The 21,084-nt window shown below is 39.3% G+C and overlaps 1 protein-coding gene across 1 annotated transcript; it reads right to left on the bottom strand.

The window, feature by feature from the left end:
• Positions 1–17,216: 17,216 nt before the first annotated feature.
• On the bottom strand, positions 17,217–20,758 carry LOC114458604 (extensin-like). The gene is made up of 4 exons (XM_028441024.1): positions 20,610–20,758; positions 18,065–18,319; positions 17,777–17,922; positions 17,217–17,728 (listed from the first exon to the last, which is right to left on the bottom strand). Exons 1-4 carry the CDS (start codon positions 20,756–20,758, stop codon positions 17,217–17,219), a joined length of 1,062 nt encoding a protein of 353 aa, XP_028296825.1.
• Between the last annotated feature and the right edge of the window lie 326 nt (positions 20,759–21,084).

Genomic DNA, 21,084 nt, shown 5'->3' with positions numbered 1-21,084 from the left:
TTGACCCATTATTGTTTTTCTTGAAAAACTATTGACAAAAAATCAATGGTTTAAATCACCTATTGCCATTTTGAGAAAAAATATAGAGATATGGATATTGGTCCATATCACCAAGGCCTAATGTAACCAAAGCAGTAACATTTTATCTTGAAAAGGATATGATTGTCCAAACTGTGAAATGAGGGGTTCACACACTGTTTAAAGTAGGATTTTATTGACATGAGTGCATTACCTAAAAAACAAATGGAAATCACTAGACTATAATGCTGCCTTTTTATGTAGCAAGTGATGCTAATGCTACACAAAATAAAAAAACTGTGACTATAAAAAAAAAAAAATGTCAGCCCTTTTGTTTGATGTTAATTGTATGTGGAACCAGTTTGATGACTTGCTTACATACAATTTAAAAAAAAATTTGAAAATTACCTAAAATGATCTTTTATTCCCTTTTTCCCCATTTAGGGAGATTATTTTAAGTAGGTGAATTGTTTTTTTTTTGGTAAATAACTTTAAAATAGTCTAAATGATTTGAATGAAAAAAATCGTGATTTGATCATGATTTTACAAAGAATAAATTGTGATATGATTTTTTCCCCCCATATAGCCCCCCCTACATGTGTGTGTCTGTGCTAGACATTAACTTAAATGAACTAAAACTCTTATTCAGCTATTACCAGTGTTATGAACACTGATAGTCGCTGAATTGCTCTTGTAGGTTATATCAGCATAAATACATAGTAAATTAAACAAATGCCTTGTCTAATCTAATGTTCATTTGAACTGTTCTTATTTGATTATTTTTGTATGTAACTAGTGCAGTGCCCGTAGAAACTATGTCTTGCTATAGAAAGGTGGGAGGTAAAATATGGATGGTTTACATGGGAGCTTTATTTCTTCTTTAATTCAGAATAAAAGTTAAATTCTCTGAAAACTGACCTTATAAACACTTAATTCCTAATGCACATTTACTTCTACACATGCGGATAGCACCCCAGGCTGCTGCGGCGCCTCCACCCGAGACAGGCTGCCCCCGGCTCACACCTTCCACCCTCTACCCCGCTGCCCACAGAGTGATTGGCTCTGGTGCGCCCACAGGCTGCCTCTAACCCGGCCAACTGTGAAGCTTAACTTCCATGCATGGCACCACAGAGAATCTGCAGTTTTCCAGATGTTGTATTGAACGAGTTGAGGTCAATAACGACTCTAGTGAAACAGCGCATTATTGAACAATTACACGGACAGTTACAGTTTATGGTTTAAACAATGGGAAACGTGTCTGCAAAAGACTCAATAGTGGCTGACAATTTCAAATGACCTATTCAGAGAGCTCCCGTGTTTGAGAAGCTAACAATTGCATGGCACAGCAGGAAGTGGAGTCGGCAGTGGCTCACACACACGAACATCAGTGACTAACATCAGGCCCAATATGTGAGACTTAAGAGCTTTGCTTGTTTATCAGTGCAAGCACGGTTGCTCAGAGGCTCCTCTCCTCTCTCCGGTATAAAACTATATTCTTCTCTCTCACTCGTGTTTACAGTCCGTGTCTGCTTGGCTGTGTGCACAGTGATTGGCTCTGGCTGCACATGTGACTCTTGCTCACGTGAGGAGCTGTGCAGTGAAATAGATATAGATGGTGCGGTAGCGCCCCCGCACACCCTGAGGCCAAAAGCTGAATAGGTTTCATTTCGGGGCCGTCCAGAAGGGAAATAAAATTAAAATAAACATTTTAAAATGACCAAATGACTCCAAAATAACAGATACACACACTCGGGGTATTTGGAACCCGTTGACCGAGTTTCAGGTCAAACTGGCACCGCGTCAGGGAAATATTTGCTCCACACACACACGCACACGCGCACGCACGCACGCACGCACACACACACACACACACACACACACACACACACACACACACACACACACACACACACACACACACACACACACACACACACACACACACACACACACACACACACACACACACACACACACACACACACACACAGACCTCCCTTGCTTTTATAGGTAGAGTTGCTTTTTAATGACCTCCTTTCTGTTGCAGACAAGGAGAGCTGAGCTGAGTGGGAGCCCCCTGCCTCTGTCATCAAGGCATCAAAATCTGTGACAAACACCTACAACATGAGACATGTCCCCAGCTTAATGATGGAGAGTGGGTTGAAATGAAATATTGACAAATATATGTATTTTGTCAAAAATCTTGTTAGTTTTCATTTCTAATTTCAGGTTGATTAAAACAAGCATTAGGGGGCCACAGTGCAGGGAGAGCCGCTGGCATGGAGGTGAGGATATCAATCTTATGTTAAAAAAGGCCAACATTTTTTTGCCTGAATGTATCAGGTCACTAAAGTCTCACTCTTGTCATTTTCTGAAACTTGGTAGCCCTGGTACTTGTGTGCGCTGCTTTAAATCCATCCAAGTAATGATCTTTATAAAACTTTATAATAAACTGAAAATGTACTTTTTGGTGGCCGGAATGTTATACTGTATACATATAATTCACCCAAATTTGAATATTTATAAAATGTTTAAAATGCTTAAAATAATCCTCCTTCTACATCGATGACTTTATTGCTAACTTCCTTTTTCAAACCTTAAATAAAGAAGAAAAAAACACCTTATAAAAAAATGTAGGGCAGCATCAGACTCAACCTCTAATTAAGCCATCAAACATTTTTGGTAGCACAAAGCAGTAATGCTCTACTCCAAAAGACCTGGGGCTGAAGGGCACTGAACCTTCCTATTGCTCCATAGAGGCATGAATCAGACTTTTATATATACACACACACGGCCACAGCTCAATGAATTTAATCCACCTGAATGAAGCGCACACGGCTTATAGCGCAAAGGTAAACTACCGTAACAGAGAAGTTTACTGATTAAAAAAAAAATAAATGAATGGGGCATTAACTGTGCATTCAGATGGAAAAAGTTTATAGTTGTATGAATATTTACAGTAAGAGGAGGCAGAGGTAGGCATACAGAACTAAATGTAGCCACAAAACAAAATATACCTACTGTTGTAACATCTGCAGTTCAAGCTAATAATAATAAAGGAAAATTGGAAATATAATAGTCATAATAATAACATTATTAATGTAATAACTTGACCAGGGGTCTGCAACTTTTACTCTCAAAGGAGCCATTTTGCCTCATCTCACCTCGATTAAAGTCCTTTTGGAGCCAAAAAAAATACCTTCTCAATGGAGGCAATACAGTGAATTAAAATCTGTTAGAATTATATAGAATAATGTTCGATAAAATTTGATTTGATCCGATTTATATTGATCATGTAAATAGCAACTTAAAAACAGTTTAGAATAAAATGAAATAAACTAACATCAAGAAAAAACAAAACAGTTTCTTGCATCTTCAAATTCTTAAGCATCTCAGTTTACATGAACACAATGTTATATATAGATTTTTTTTTTTTAACAAATGTATTTGAAGGGCTACAAAAAGTAACTTGAATTTGATAATCATGTCGGTCAACACATGCTAATTTCTAATTTCTTGCCACACATAAAGCATGCATATTTAACTGGCACATTGGCGGTTCTGTAATAAAATAACTGTTTATTTGATTTTTTTTTTTTTAAAGCTATAGGGAGCCATTACAAAAGAGTCAAAGAGACACATGAGGCTCCAGAGCAGCAGGTTGCAGACCCCTGAACTAGATGAACTGCATTTCCCAAAGAAAGTGCAAGAGAGGATTAGCTGAACCCCTCAAAGTCCTAATAACCGCTCGGAGTAAGTATAGCCCTTAGTAAGGCTGAAAGTTTAACCGTAATTGCATCGTATTAAGGTTTTCACTCCTGCAATAACATAACCTTTCTCTTTCGTCTCCATCATTTGAGTGACATGTATGTCCACCAACCAGAAATGCGGAGAACCGCCTTCCTGGGCTGGATGAGACCATCAATACCAGGGATTGTAGTCTGAAACATTGTAGATTAATGATAACTTCTGATACTTTAAAATATTCTGGCCCCGAGTGGTGAAAAAACACTCCTAACATGTGATGTGTCTTGCACATTTATTTTTGTTTAATCGTTACGGTCTGGAATGATGTCATCAGGATCATTTAAATTAGGTTAATTCAAATTAAGTTGATCAAAACCTAATCAATAAACCTGATCAGATTCAGTAAACCATCGATCCCCGAGGGGAAATTGAGTGACAATGCTGCTTTCTTTTAATGACACGAATAATTAAAAAGGAGCAGTCAGAATAATCCATATCACTACAACTTATATCTACCTTTTAATTGTATCTCACTCATTATTTTAAATTACATTTTTATTTTTGACATACATTTTTGTTTAATTGTAGTTTTCTTTTTTATTAGTATTTATTTTGGTTCCTCAGTACAACTTATATCTTCCTTTTATTTGTATCTTACTTTATTTTTGACATGCAGAGATTTCCAAATCAGCCTCAGTTATCAATTGCTTTCTCCAAAATTACGGTATCTCTGACCCGCTGCGTGCAACCGAGCCCGTCGCAAAATATTATTCGTTCTTCTCCCCAGTACACCACTCGTACTCTAGGATTGATTATTTCCTATTGGATAATTTTCTTATTCCTAAAGTTACCAAATGTAAATATCATACCATTGTTATTTCTGATCATGCACCGGTTCAACTAGATATTACATTTCCGAATTCTTGTGCCGTGCAGCGGGTCTGGAGATTTGATTCAACTTTATTGTCTGATGAAGAATTTTGTAAATACTTAACGTATCAAATAGATTTTTTTCTGGACCTTAATGATACCCCAGACATCTCAAAATCTATACTATGGGAATCTCTTAAGGCATACCTGCGCGGCCAAATTATCTCCTTTGCAGCCCAGAAAAATAAAAAACGTTTTAATCGACTTAGGGAACTGACTGAGCTTATAGCAAACCTGGACTCACAATATGCTAGTAATCCATCTCCGGATCTGTACAAACAAAAACTATTGCTGCAATCTGAATTTGAAACCCTTTCAATTAAACAGACTGAGAAACTTTTGCTCAGAACAAGACAAAAGCTATATGAACACGGAGAAAGAGCCAATAGACTTCTCTCGCATCAGCTGCGTCAGTCGGTCTCAGATAACTCAATACCTCAGAGTAGACTCTAGTCGAACAACAACTGACCCTAAAGAGATTAATACAGTTTTTAAGACATTTTACCAAAAACTCTACACCAGTCAGACTGCAGGTACTACAAACGATATAGATTTATTTCTAGGTAGATTAGATATTCCTACAATTGCGACAAATCAACAGGAGTCACTTGAGAGACCTATATGCATAGCTGAAATTTTAAAGGCGATTGGGTCTCTGCAGAGCGGCAAAGCGCCAGGTCCAGATGGGTTTTCGTGTGATTTTTTCAAGGCATTTGCAAATAAGTTGGCACCCCTACTTTGTGATATGTTTTTAGAAATACATACAAATAATAAGTTGCCGCAAACCTTGTCCCAAGCCACAATCTCTGTGTTACTAAAAAAAGATAAAGACCCTCAAAAATGTGAATCTTATCGGCCAATCAGTCTACTAAATGTGGACTATAAAATTCTTACAAAAATTTTTGCACTCCGCCTTGAAAGTATCGCTCCCACAATCATTCACGAAGATCAAACTGGCTTTGTTGCAAATCGACAGTCCTATTTTAACGCTCGACGATTATTCAACATTTTGTATTCTGACCACTCCACAGATCAGCCTGAAGTGATTGTCTCTCTCGATGCCGAAAAGGCTTTTGACTGTGTGGAGTGGCCATATTTGTTATTGGTCATGAGCAAGTTTGGTTTTGGGCCAAAATTCATATCATGGATTAAGATTTTATATTCAGTGCCACTCTCCTCAGTTCGGACAAACAATATTGTTTCAGACTATTTCCCACTATATAGAGGTACCCGCCAGGGCTGCCCCTTGAGCCCCTTGCTTTTCGATATTGCAATCGAGCCTTTGGCTGTGGCACTGCGTTCGGATGAAGGTGTTAGGGGGATTAGTCGAGGAGGAGCTATTCACAAATTATCTCTTTATGTGGACGACTTGCTTTTGTACATATCTGACCCGGCGGAATCTATCCCGAGAATGTTGGAACTGCTTGCCTCGTATGGCCGCTTGTCAGGGTACAAGTTGACTCTGGGGAAAAGTACACTCTTTCCCATAAACCAGCTAGCTAAAGACCTGGATTATATAAATATTCCATTCAAAATTGAGGAAAAATCATTTACATATCTGGGGGTACAAATTTCCAATTCCTATAACGGTCTTTTTAAATATAACTTCACCCCGCTTCTTGATAGAACCAAAGCGGATCTGTTGCGCTGGTCAGCTTTACCCATCTCTCTTGCCGGGCGTATTAATACTGTTAAGATGGTCATTTTGCCTAAATTCATGTATCTTTTTCAGATGCTGCCATTATTTCTTCCCAAAACATTCTTTAAAAAAATTGATGGTATTGTGACTTCATTTATATGGAATCAGAAATGCCCAAGGATTCGGAAATCCAGATTACAGTGTTCTAGAGCTGAAGGTGGCCTTGCCCTACCAAATTTTATGTATTACTACTGGTCCGCTAATATTGTAAAACTTTCCACCTGGCTCCGCACATTTAAAGAGGGTGGCGGCCCACTTTGGTCTGTTATGGAACTGGGTTCTAGTCCTCCAACCACACCCATAGCTCTAATGTGTTCCTCATTGCCATTAGAGGGGAAAATAAAATTCACGAATCCATTGGTTAAAAGCTCTCTCAGTATCTGGTTTCAATGTCGTCGCCACTTTTCCTTCAAACAGATCCTTATTTATGCTCCTATTACTTCTAACCCTTCTTTTTTACCAGCCTTAAATGAGTCGGGTTTCAAAATTTGGCAAACAAAAGGGATTGTGTTTTTCAGGAACCTGTTTATTAATGGCTCATTTATGTCATTTGAAGACTTAGCAAAAAAATTTGATATTCCCAGATCTCACTTTTTCAGATATTTACAGGCCCGTAGCTTTGCATCAAAGCATTTCTCCACGTATCCAAACAAATCACATGCTTGCCCCCTTGAAGACTGCTTGCAGCTACAATCTATTTCCAGAGGACAGATTTCCAAAATATACAATGCGTTGCATCACATAGACCCCACTTCTTCTGATGATACCTGGGATTTAAGTATCGGGCTCATGCATTCAACGTCCATCTGCATACGACACTGTTTGATACAGTTTAAGGTTCTTCACCGTTCTTATTTCACTAAGGCCAGGCTTGCTAGAATATACGGTACCTCTGATGATGCGTGCACAAGATGCAAAGAGTCGCCCGCCACCATGAGCCATATGTTTTGGTCCTGTGTGGCATTGGGTGGGTTTTGGGGTTCTATATTTGATGCTTTCTCACATGTGTGTGGCAGAAAGATTGATCCCAATCCGATTACTGCAGTGTTTGGTGTTGTCCCAAGTGGACATGGATTGACTACGTACCAGACCAGTGCCATTGCCTTTTCATCACTTTTGGCCCGCAGACTCATTTTAACAAAGTGGAAGGACGTACAACCTCCTTCCTTTATTCAGTGGGTACAAGAGTTGATGATGTGTCTGCAAATGGAATATCTAAGGTACAGCTTACGTGGGTCAATAAATAAATATCATAGGACATGGTCGCCCTTCATTGCTTATGTTGAAGGTTTGCCTTTTACTTGAGTGGGATGTGTAAAGCAAAATTCAATCATTGAGGAGTTGGGTTGTGCAGCGTATTGTATAGACATATGTTGTTTTTTTTTTTTTGTTTTTTTTTTTTTGTTTTTGTTTTTGTGTGTGTGTAATCTATTTTTATGGGTATCTTTTCGCAAGCTTAGGGCTCATGTGCCGCTGGTTGGCATTGTGGTGTAAATCTCTGTAAAATAAGTTTGAACAAGCCCTGATTCTTTAAATGTTTGTTTGTATAAAACTGAAAAATTTTTAAATAAAGTGTTCAAAAAAAAAATAATTTTTTGACATACATTTTTGTTTAATTATGGGATTTTTTAAAATGTATTTTGTTTACTCACAGGAGATAAAAACTAATATTTTCTGAAAAAATTGATTAATATTTCTAAATATATATATATATAATTTAAAAAAAAACATTGTGGAAAAATTGTAAATCCACTCGAAATCGCAATATGTGTCAGAAAAATTGAAATTAGGTTTTTTGCAAAAATTGTGCAACCCTAACCCGTAGTAAACCTTCAAAGTCAGAATAACCCCTCGGAGTCAGTATAACCCCTGGGTGTAAGTATTAATACAGTAAACTGTATTACAATTAGGGCTTTAAATAAACGTTTTAGATCACCAAAGCAAAGTTACCAGCCAACCAGATTTTCCACCAGCCAAATTTTTTCCAGAAAAAATTAACTTCATTATGAGTGCCACAGAACAGATACAAGCGTTCATGATTTTTTTAAATAGTTTTTATTTTAGTTGATTGCAGAAATACATTAAAATGGTAAAAACATTTAATTTCAAAACAATGTTGAAACAATGCCTAAAAGGTGTAATGTGGGTGTGTCGGAGAAGTGAACCTTTTATAAAGTATATTCTCATAACTTAATAAACAAACTTAACTCAGATGAAAATTGAATCACTGGAACACTGTTTGAAGTTAGGAAGAATAGAAGTAATCACTACTAAGAATTACATGTACTGTAGATAAAAAAATGTTTCACTAACATGCATGCTCTTCAAATGTATACAAATCTCACTCCTCACAAACTGTATAGTGCACCTTTTAAAGGTGAACAAATAGTCGAATACCAGCCACTCACGACCCGACATCCATTCAGTATTAAAACTCCTCAATTTCTTCTTCTTTTCAGATTCTCTTTCATCTTCATTTTCCTGTGTAAGCAGCAGACTTCCTTCTTTTGCAGTTCAGGTTTTTCAACACCCGATAAATATCTCCACGTTTGTTTGTTTTGCCTAACTAATTTCACAACGTAATTTCAGCTCCTGTTGTTAGTTTTGTGTCTTTCAGTTTGTCTTCTGATACCAAACCACAACAATCACGCTAACGTAAGCACGAAGCCAATTGTTGTATGACACGTCACAATATGGTGTTCATTAGAAATGTAGGATTATGTAATACATATGATACTTAGATTATTAAGCAAATAATGAAATAATAAATATTTAAGTATAATTTTAGACTAGTAAATAGACTAAGTACAAGTCAAGGAGAGAGGAGCAGGAACTGAATGTGGCAGTGTGGAATGCTTCTGCACTCCTCCTACCTGTTTCTTAGAGCGCTCCTTCTTGCGCACCTGGCTTGGTGCTGATTGCGGGGCGGGGATCAAAGGGATTTAGGCTCAGATCCTCTTGTCTGTCATGTGTGCAGATTTCTCCTCTTCCGTGAGTCTGCGGAGTTGTGCCTGTGGCAGTGTCGCGGTGGCTTAACACGCTGTGGTCACCTTGTGTCAATCACCACTTTTCCTCCTCGTTGGTAAGTTTATTTGCTGCCTTTTACGCACCATTTGTTATCACTTGGCTCTCAAAAGTGCTTTCCCTCCAGTGCTCTGGTGTATTCTGACGGCCGGCTGCTTTGGAAGTACCAATTGCTCCTCGGGTGAGTTTTACGCGTAGTTGCTCTTCTCACTGCTGCTGTGCGCACCGGGCACTCACGTGTTCTTCCTCCTTCCCCGGTGTCTGTCTGATTTTTGGGTAAGCAGCATACCTCGCCTTTTGACCCATCTGGCTGTGCCTCGTTCACCCTAATGCCTTCTTTTTTGTGTAGTGAGGTGCTTCGGTGGGCGCATTTTGCACACATTTTCCGCGGAAGCCGGGAGCGCGCCTCTGTTCGGGTCTTAGGACCGGTGCTTCTCCTGACTGGTAAGCTGCTGGTTTCTGCCTGGCTCCCTTAAAATTATAATCCTTCTGTCTCCTAATTTGCTGCGTTTACACCACAGAGGGACCAAACTGCACCTTCCGTGTTTGCTGGGGATACGTCTTGGCCCACACCATTCATTGCACTGTGGTGCAACTCCTCCCACCTGTGCTGTTCTGGATGCCTTAAAAAAACAGTAAAACTCCCAAGCTTGTCTTGGGATTTTCTTTAACACTAGCTACTAAAAAGTCTCTGGGCTTCTGAGAATTGTCCAATGTGTAAATATTGTATATTTTATCTCTGCATAACTGGCTTTTGACTTCTTTTGCATTCTGTCGTCTTTTGCATGTTTTGTATTTTATTTGGGTTTGATTTTGTTTTGGCTCAGGTGGTAGAGTGGTCGTGCTCTGATCGAGAGGTTGGGGGTTCGATCCCCGTTTATACTGGTCTGTGTGTCGAAGTGTCCTTGGGCAAGACACTGAACCCCAAGTTGCTCCCAGTGGTTGACTAGTGCCTTGCATGGCAGCTCTGTCCCAGTGGTGTGTGAATGTGAGAGTGAATGAGCTGATATGTAGAGCACTTTGTGACTTATAAACATTACTTACTACTTACTTACTTGTTATAATTAAAGGTCCTGTCTCTGCCCCATGATTAAAAGGTAAAACGAACCTGTCTGGCTTTATGCAGGGTCCTAGGCTTACCCTAGGTGGCGTTGTCACTCTGCAACCTACAGTTTCCTCGACCTGCCACATGAGAAAACAAATTGCTTTTAAAGGTACCATGTATTATGTGAAACAGACAAAAGACATTTAATAACATAAAACAGTATTTTGAATGGGCATTCAGTGCATATGTATATTGTCAAGTATGATAACTATAAGGAATATTAAGTTCCTGAGAACCGTGTACTAAATCAAAATATAGAACACTTAGAAAACTAATTTTTCAAGATTACATTATTCAGGACTCAGGGTGTCTTTTATGTTCGTAAACCATCTCTTAAATTTTTTGTAAAACTGCAAAACAGATTAAATATACATCACTATTTGCATATATGTACAAATCTAAAATAAAAGAATGTATAACTTACTATATATGTGATATTATTGCATAACACAACTAGCACATATCCAAATAGCTTAGCTTAGACTCAGCAGGAAAAAGTGCACAGAGGAGCGTTTTTGCCTGTGAAGTCCTCCAGTGCTGCTCTTAAAATGGCGTCATTAGCCCACTGCTTACAGGTAGTGGCCAATAGGCAGCAGCACCACAAACAAAGCCAATACCAAAGAAGAAGTTAGGAAAGGCAAAGCCATTAACCAAGCAGTGACCTCTCATGGGCAAACAGAGAACCACACGTGCGTTCCAAATAAATCAACTTAGAAACTTAAAATACATAAATGTGCCAAAATATGAGGGATAGAATAACAACACTAATAAAGAAAAGTCAAATAATAAATCATTGGATCTGTGAATTCTGATGTGCAATTTTCCATTTCCTTCACACACAAATTAACAGTTCATTGACCCAGACAGGGATTTAGAGTCCAGAAGAAGGTTGTGTGCGTGTGTGTGAGAGCAAGAGTTCATGCGCTCCAAGAGTCTTCTACTGCCCGGATTAAGCAGGAGGTGGGGTTCCGTGCTGGAAGACTTTGTGAGTTACAGGTTCTCCTGGTTACAGTGGGCTTAATGCCTCTCCATAGCTCACCATCAATTACCTGCCCTGTGCTGAGAACAGGACCATGAAATACAAATATTTATCCGTATACAAAATTCCTTAAATAATACGGGTTGTATTATAAATCAATTATATTCTATATATTAGTCAAATATTGTACAATATATTTAATTTCATGATTCTCAGAATATTAAATTATTCTCAATATGATCAACGATGTAATTTAATCATCTAAATACTTAAATATTGGCATATATTCAATATAAATATCAAAATAGCAGCTTGCGGTTAAAGTGCAAAGTGCATTGGAATCATTAAGCACAATGTTTTGCTAAAAACACACCACAACATAGCTTAATGAAAACTGTACATCTACCTATAAAAGCAACGGATGTGTGTGTGTGTGCGTGCGTGCGTGCGTGTGGAGCACATATCTCCCCGACGTGGTGCGAGTTTGACCTGAAACTTGGTCAACAGGTTCCAAATACCCCAAGTGTGTGTATCTGTTATTTTGGAGTAATTTGGTCATTTTAATTTTATTTCACTTCTGGACGGCCCCGAAATAAAATCTATACTACTGTTGACCTCAGGGTGTGAGGGGGCGCTAGCGCACTATTTATAGCCACTTCCGGTTCCGGGTTCATGACGTTTGTTTGGGTTAAAAAAAAAAAAGTTTATATTAAAAACTTTTTTGTACCGCTAAAAGTCATTTAAGTTAATATTTCATGGTAATTTAATATTATTCCCGTGATTCCAAACTTACTTTAAATCTCGGGTCACAGACTTCACTTCCTCCTTCATCTCCATGACTGTGGGCGGTGCCTGTGCTGACGGTCGTTAGCCGACCTTATCGCAAACATTCTGATTCTTCAAAAAGAGGAATGTAATGTTTTTGTAAGCGAATGGGTCCACAATGATTATTGTTTGTTCTGCACAACGGTTAGTGTTTCTTCTTATATTCTTCTATGTGCTAAGACAGATGCTAGCAGCTGCAATGTAAACAAACACACACACGGCTGATGCGCGTGCGTGCGTGCACGACATCGGGATGTACATGGTGAACGTACACAGAGCCGTTGAGAGAGAGTTGCGACTTTGGTGTTGCAAAACATTTATTTTTCGTGGTACTTTCGGGTCTCTCTCTCTCTCTTTTTTACACACACACACACACACACACACGCACACACACACACGCACACACACACACACAGACAGTATTATTATCTCGATCTAATCGTACTACTACCATATTTTTGTTATTGCTATTTCTATATTATTCTTTTTTTGTATTATTCTTTTATCTAATAGTTACTGATATTCTCATTGTATTATTATTATTGCTATTACCTTATTATTTTATGTTGTTATTGTTTTTATTGTATTATAGTTACTGGATTTTCATTATATTATTTTGTTATTGTTATTGTAGAATTTTACTACTACTTGTTTTAAAGTTATTGCTATTCTTATAATTACCATTATATTCTTTTTTGTTATTAATATATATTTTTATTATAGTTACTGGTGTTCTCATTGTATTATTAGCATTGCTATATTATCATTATATTACCTTATAATTCTTTAATATTGTTTATTATTAATATTGTTTTTAGTGCATTATTGTATTATTTTGTTATTGCAATTATTACCATTGATATCATTACAACATTACTTTTATTACTATTACTACTTTCACTATTAATATTATTTCCCTTTCAACATATTTATTATTATCAGGGCTCTACACAAACTTATCCAGTGGTGGCACTGGTGTGACAAACTTTCTCTGTTTGTCGAGGGGTTGTACAGCAGACATACATGCTGATGAACAGTTGACTTAACTGACGTACTGTCTCTCTCTTAACAACCTGCGACGCATTATGTGCAAGAAGCGCGTGCATGTGTGATAGATAACGCACAGAGGAGATGGCTGACACACACACACACACACACGCACGCACACACACACACACACACACACACACAAAGTATTTATAATAAAAATATACAAAATGAGTAAAATAAAACTTAAAACTAAACAATATTTATACAAAAAGTACACAAAATGACAACAGAAATGCATAAAAATATACAAAAATGCTCCAAAAACACACAAAATTACTCCAAAATAAATACATTACAAAAAAATACACCAAACAACAAAAATATTTATTCAAAAATACACAAAATAACAACAGAAATGCACAAAACTACACTAAAAAAGATACAAAAATACACAAAAAGATTCCAGAATCACACTGCAATGGCAACAAAAACAATAATTATACAAACAATGCACAAAAAGACAACAGAAAGATACAAAAATACACATAATGACTCCAAAAACATACATTACAGAAAATACATCAAACAAAAAAAATATAAAAATGAGTAACAAAAATAATAAATATACAAAAAATGCACAAAAACACAACAGAAAAATACAAAAATACGCAATTATACCCCTTATGCTCCCACATGAATGCACATACTTCCGACGGGCACTGTACTAGTAACATAATTACTAATATAATTATTGATTAAATTCCATTGACAACATGATTGAAAGGAAAATGAGAAGGTTGGCATAAACAAGTGATCACTATAGAACCGGCTGATGCCAACGCAAAGCAGTAACTTACCGCTTTGCTCCGTTTCACATAGTGAGCGACTTGATCACGGTGGTCGGCGTTTGGCAGTCGGCTCCTATGAGTTATCGCTTAATAAGATCACTTTCATGGTTTGTCACAACAGTTTTATCATTAACTTGAGTTAACCTACCTGTAGCAACAACATCCAAAAGCGTATCTTGTGTGTGTCCGCCGCTTCCGAGTAGTGCAAGATAGTCTTTCTAATTGGTCGAGCAGTCACGTAACTGCACGCAACCCAGTTGCCAGATACACATGTTTTAAAATCAAAACACACAAAATCCATCAAATTTCTTGGTGGAAAACAGCCCAATATGGCAACAATAACTTGTTGCCTCATTTCTGCAGCCTGCCAATTCAAACAGATGCAGTGGTATTTTTTTTGTTCTTCACCAGCCAAAATGGCTGGTAACGCTACAATGTTACCCGCCAAAGGTAATTTTTACCCACATTTAGCTGTTTGGTGGGTGTTAATTTAGAGCCCTGATTATAATGACAATAAACAGGGTGTGCTGTGTTCACTGTTCCAATAGGTTTAAATGGGAAAATGTCATCAATTTTGCCGATTAATCTAAACCGTTGAATTTACACAAATGCCAGTAGATAGCAGCAGTGTTCTGTATGCTGGGATACCCTGGTCGGTAAAATCAGTTTGAATTTGGAGGACGAGTTATCGTACTAAAATCTATTCACTAATAAGAGCACCTAGAAAGCACAAATACTCCATCAGCACCAAATATCCTCTTAGCAAGTAATCTGTAGTTTTTGATATACATAATCCTGCTAAAAGACAAACAAACAAACAAACAAACAGATAAAAGGTAGTTAAAATATTCTTAATGTAAGCAATAATTATAATATATTGCCAATGTCCACCCTGGCACATGAACAGTTACAGCTCCGGAAGTGTTTGCACCTTAACGCTAACACACTAACAGATGTCAAGGTCTGAGGTGTTGGGTGTTTAGTTTTGTACTCCTTATCAATATTTAATTTATTATTGGCTATATTTAATATTAAGTCATTTTTGTTAGTAATTAAGATAACTTCTTGCTTTATTGCATCAATTTTGTGGCGCAGTTCGTGTGCAGGCTCTGTACTTCTTAAGTCACAGGGTTTGAAACCTGATGAGTCATTTATAACTTGGGTTTTGGGTTACTTCTTTGGGTTCATGTTTTACTCATCATTTGTTTGTTATGAGTTCTCTTAGTTCTTAGCTCTATTAGGTTGCAAATAAATCAATTTGTTTATACAACATTTTCTTTAATACTTACTTGATTTGACATTATCTTGTAAAATGACCACAGATGTTTTTTGTACAATTTGTCTAAGGCCAGGTTTTATGAAAAGGCTATAAATCCACTCCCACAAAGTAATCAGCAAATATGGGTGGAAACATAATGACAAATCTATATCTCTGCTGTCATCTGAACCCAGCTAATCAAAGCACACCCAGCCATGAATGTGTGTTTTTTCTTTTAGAAAGAAATGGTGCTTTCAACCATGCATGTTTAGGGAGCTTGCATGCCGTTTGAGAAAGAAACAAGTTAAAATGTTGTTCTCTGTGTGTCTATACAAGTTTGAAGCCCAGAGGCAACATAATGTAGCTTTTTAAATTTCGAAGGTCAGTCTCTGTCCATTAGTGTCCTCCGCTTTCTCCCAGCTTCCCGGCATCTCAGTGGAGGTGCTCTGACACACAACACACCAAATGAGATGTGACTTATGCTGCCGTGCTATTCTATTTATACTGGATGGGACGACATTGAGGAAGAGATGCAAAAGAAGATCCACCTGATGCTTGATGAGGTCTGGTGGCTAGCGGTGCACATGGAGGAGGCCATGTAATTTTCACCCTCTTGTCTCAGGGTGTAAAGAAAACCACATCCTCTCTTTCAACTGATGCCTCCTTCCTTGGTGGCCTCATCCACCTTTCTCCCAAAGGCAAAGAGAAACAGCAGATAATTATCTGGTGTGAAAATTCTCCATTGTTATTGTGTCCCCCACATGATATGTGGGTGTCACAGAACTCATATTTGACTGTAGTTTTGAGGACACAAAATAAAAAAAAAAAAAAATTGTATTGATAGATGTTGTAGGCGCCCTCTCTGGGGTAAAAGGGACAATTATAAAAAATGATAACATCTTTTCCCCTTTTTTTTGCTTCTCTTACCTGACACATCAAACACAGGTCTACTATGTATTACGAATTCAGTTAGAGACTTTGTTCTTGCTCCTAAGAAAAAACAAGATATAATTGAAGCTCACTTGTACAATAAACCCTTACTCAAGCTTAACATGTGCTTCTGTGTCAGGACCTATGGCATGGGTACGATATCGACGTGATGCAGAGGTTGGTAAACTGTACTTCTGCATTGAGGGAACGCATCAGGGGTTGTGGCCTAGTGTGTGTGTGTGTGTGTGTGAGTGCGTGTGGGGGGTGTTCAGAGAAGCATTAAAAAGCCCTCATTTATCTTCCGGTTACAGAAAACAATATTTTATGTTTTTTAAACATCTTAAAATGCAATTTATTTCAGAATTATTACTGACCTACCTAACCGTGTGTGTATTTTTGACACAAACATGAAAACAACAGATTTCAAAATGTTTGCTTTATTCTTCAATATTAATATATGCAACATGCAGACAAAGCATAAAAGTTTATGGAGCTGTAGACTTTAAACATAACGTCATGTTTGCTCCTCTAGCAGCCTCCGCAGCATGTCACTCATTGTTTACTGTAAATGAAACACACACAAACACACTGTAGGTACAGAGATGAGACAGAGTATTAACAGAAAACACATACCATCTATCTGTGATTGGACTCCAGTTCTTCACGTGCTGCAGCCATGAAAGGAAATAATAAAACTCTGGCACTTTCTGGCCTTAGTTTTCTCTTTGACTCAACCCGTCGTAGAAACAACTTGCGTATCGCTCCGTGAAAAGTTTAAAGACGACGGTGTTGACTGGAAAAGGAAATGAGGTTTGGAGCTAACCAACCACAGCGCTTATGTTCTGTGTCGCCTCGAAGCCTAGTCAGGTTTTTTGGGAGGCACACATCAGGTTACGAAGTGGGGTGGTGCGGTCGGGCGTGTTGGGTGGTGGGTCTTTGGGGGTGTTGCTGGTTGCTCGCTTTGAGGGGTCTCTCCGGGTTTTGTCAGCCTTGCGGGGTGTGGGGTGCCTCTCCCCTTGGCTGGGTGCTGGCCTCGTCATCCTGGTGGTCTTTTGGGCGGTACCTGTGGTGTGTGGGGGTTGGGCGCGATGGTGAGTTGCTGGTGTCTGTACTGGGGTTGCCTTGCCCTTCGGAATGATGCTGTTTGCTGTGGGGTGGCGCTTGCTGTTCTGGTGGTTGGGGGCTCTGTCGATCACCTGGTGGGTCCGTCTTGCTGTCTGCAGGCTGATGGGTGGATCCGGGCACCCTTGGGGGCTGTTGCACCACACCAGGTGTGTCCCTTGCGGTGGCGGCCATTCGGTCGGTTGTGGGCCGGTGGGGGACGTTGAATCGTGGCTTGTGCTGTCTGGTGGGCGGCGGGGTCTGGGCTGCTGCCCTTGGGGTGGTGTGGTCTAGTTGGATGTTAGCCGGTTTGTGGGCTTGCCTGGAGGTTCGCACTCGGGTGTTCCCGGTGCCGGGGCGGTGCCCTTGGGGTTCGGAAGGCTCAGCTTGCTGGCTGGGTCTTGGCGGGGGTCTTTTGAGGCATGCGGGCGAGGCCCTTTCATAGGTATGAAGTTCTGACTGGGGCCCCTGGGGGGGGGGGGCTGTTTTTGATAATAACTAAGGGTCATCATGCTGGTGACATTGATGAAGTGAGATCCAGAGCACTCGGCCGGTGCACCGGGGGTCCGTTGGGGCGGCTTGCAGCGTCCCCTTGACACCCACTGGCTACCTGTCCGGTGCAATTATGGCCGTCTCCTGGGCATGGACCTCTGCTCCCTTGCTGGGATCTCGGGCGGGGGGCTCGCTGGGCCCTCGCCTGGGGGGTTGGGTGCTGGGGCATGTGTGGGGGCGGTGGCTGCCTCTCAGTCTGGGGTCTCTCGGGGGTCTGGGCGGGGGCAGCTCAGTCGAGGGACGAGTGGATTGGGGCTCCTTGGATCTCGTTGTTTCTGCCAGCTTGGCTGCACCTTTGGGCCCTGGGCAGCGCCTGGGTTAGCATAAGTGTTTCTTGCACAAACATTGGTCATGGATGCACTGGCATGCCTTGGGCTGTGGGATAGGCTCATACTGGGCTTAATCTTAGACACATTGATCCCAATTAACAGTTTTAGGTATAACCACTCACTCCTTCCTTCTGTTCATGGCTGCCACCATTATAGTTAAGTTGGGTGCTGTGTCACCCACTTCAGTTTCTCCACACTAGTCACCAGACTGGCTGAACTGATTACACAATACAATAAGCACAATATGCACAACGATGGTATAACATTTCACTCTTACCTTGAAACATTCGACTCTTCCCCACCCCTTCCATTTTCCATCCCTGACTGCCTCTTCCCTGTTCCCTTCCCCCTCACCTAGGTCTTTTTATATTCTCCCTTTAATGAAGTGTTTCTTACCTTTCCTTACGGAAGGCTAATGATGGTCACAATTATGCAATAAAATAAATTCATTTATTTAATTGCAATAACAAAACATGCATTGCTGTCTTAAAAGATTGCACTACATGTAGTGTTGACCTCCGACAGGATGTGCAGACAAAGAAAAAAAAAAAAGAAGTTACGCCGTGGGGGTCAATAACAATGTTGAGAGCCACGTGCGGCTTCAGAAGTGCCTAAACTTTGACAATCAAGTATCAGCAACCAATACAAATTTCAATAAAATGTATTTTTGGTAACACTTTAAATTAAGGTACACCTATTCACCATTAATTAGTTACTTATTAGCATGTTAATTAGTAACATATTGTCTCTTAATTAGTCCTTATTAAGTACTTATTAATGCCTTATTCTGCATGGCTTTATTATACAACCAGTGAGCCATTAACTAAGAGTTTTCCCTCAATAACCTCAGAATTATTACTTATCAGTAGTAAGTTAGGAAGTTGTTGTATATGAATTAGGATCGGAATATGCTTTGCTTAGTATGAACTTAATAAGATGGTAGTACTACAAGAGCACTTAATGAAAATGGTCTATTCTTACTTAACAAAACACAAAACTACAAGTGTTAATAGTGTCCAAATAACTCTGAATTAAGCCTTTGTTACTTAGTATATGTTCCCCATACTAAAGTGACATATTGATCATTACTAGTTCACTAGTAGTTGTACACCAATTAACCAACACATGTTCCCTAAACTAAAGTTGCCTCCTTTTCACATTCAATTAATATATAATAGCACATAACTACTGAAATGAACAAATGATGGGTTACACCTTTAAAAAAAAAAAAATGGATCTATCTCTGGGTTCCCTCTTTTTCAGTGGTAGAATGACAAAGACAGCTGTTATGGCAATTATTATATTCATCATCATATCATCAAATGTGTGTTCATGTGTACAATTTGTCATGTGTTAATACATGATGACTGCATTACTCTTTGCACCTTTGAACAGCTGAATCACGTTAACACACAGATAAGAACCCCGGCCTGAACCTTCAAGGCCAAACTCAAACTCACATGTAGATATACACGCGCACACACTATCAAGGACAGATACCAGTGGTGCAGGCCTTCCTCATAATATACACATCTTCATCATCCTCCAACGTTTCCACTGTTGGGAGCATCTGACCCCTTCCTTTTCTTTCTCTCAGGGTGCAACTTTTTTCCCTATCTGTATAAAAGCTTAAACAGTGAAACTGTTGGTCAGTCCTATATATCCTGAGCCGGGGACAAGACCTTTTGGACCATCCTGCTTAGTACCTGGCCGCTTTTCCTTCCAACAGGATGGGACTCTTTTTTTTTTTTTGTACTCCTTTTCATTTAGTTTTATAATATTTTTTTTTTATATATATATATAAAATCATCAAGCTTTGACTGGACATCATCATTCAACACAGAGCATAATTCATGTCACCAAACAAGGTCAACCGCAAATTGCCGTGACACAGCAAAAGTACAAATACCTGGTTCCGGTTTGCCCAAGGCTGATAACAAATACTGCCTGAACTTGCAGTGTAGTTTAGCTTACAGGTATTTAAATTCTGACAACTATCACTGTACATACAAACATGTCATAAAATTAAGTACAAAAATGGTACAATCTAAAAAAATATAAAACCTGCACAGCTCAACATGAACTTACTCTTTGTCAGAGCTCAGAACAAACATACTTAACTGTACATTGCACTTTCACAGCCTAAACTTGCTTTTAACAGATTAAAGCAGATCACTTAAATCTTAGTATTTCAATAACAAGGGGAGGAGTTGGCCTTTGGCCTTCATGTCCTCTATAATGATCTTCTTCTCAGGGGTAATGTAGGTTGCACACCTCTTGGCAAAGGACTGCAGAGTCTCGGTTGCAGGATCATACTTCAGGGTCTTGAAGGTTTCAGGATCCACAGTGTTGAGCTCTGTAATTGCAGCAGTCATCTTGATGGTTCCCCGCTCTACGTCATTGATTCTGAAGGCTTCAGTCATGGTGCGGACTTTGTTGAAGCTTTTCAAGACCTTTTTATATCTGCTGATGACCTCAGCTGAACAGCGGAGAGCAGCGCAGCTTAAACAAGCCATTGGATCAGCTTAAAACACAGAGGCTGCTGCGAGGGCAGCACACACACAAGCTTGTGTTTGTGTACGAGTCCGTGCACTGCCGCCGTGCACGCCCCCATGCGTTGTGTCGCTACAGTAGCGTCCCTTTAACAGTGTGTGTGTCTGTCTGTCTGTCCACGGGGCCCAAGTGACAGCGTAGAGGACTGATCGCTTCTTTTCCTTCTCACTCAGGCCATTTACAGCACCGATCATTA

Source organism: Gouania willdenowi, chromosome 3 (assembly GCF_900634775.1).
Source record: "Gouania willdenowi chromosome 3, fGouWil2.1, whole genome shotgun sequence".
Classification (NCBI taxonomy): domain Eukaryota; kingdom Metazoa; phylum Chordata; class Actinopteri; order Blenniiformes; family Gobiesocidae; genus Gouania; species Gouania willdenowi.
The sequence above is the reverse complement of the archived record's forward strand: the minus strand, read 5'-3'. Positions and strand labels throughout refer to the sequence as shown.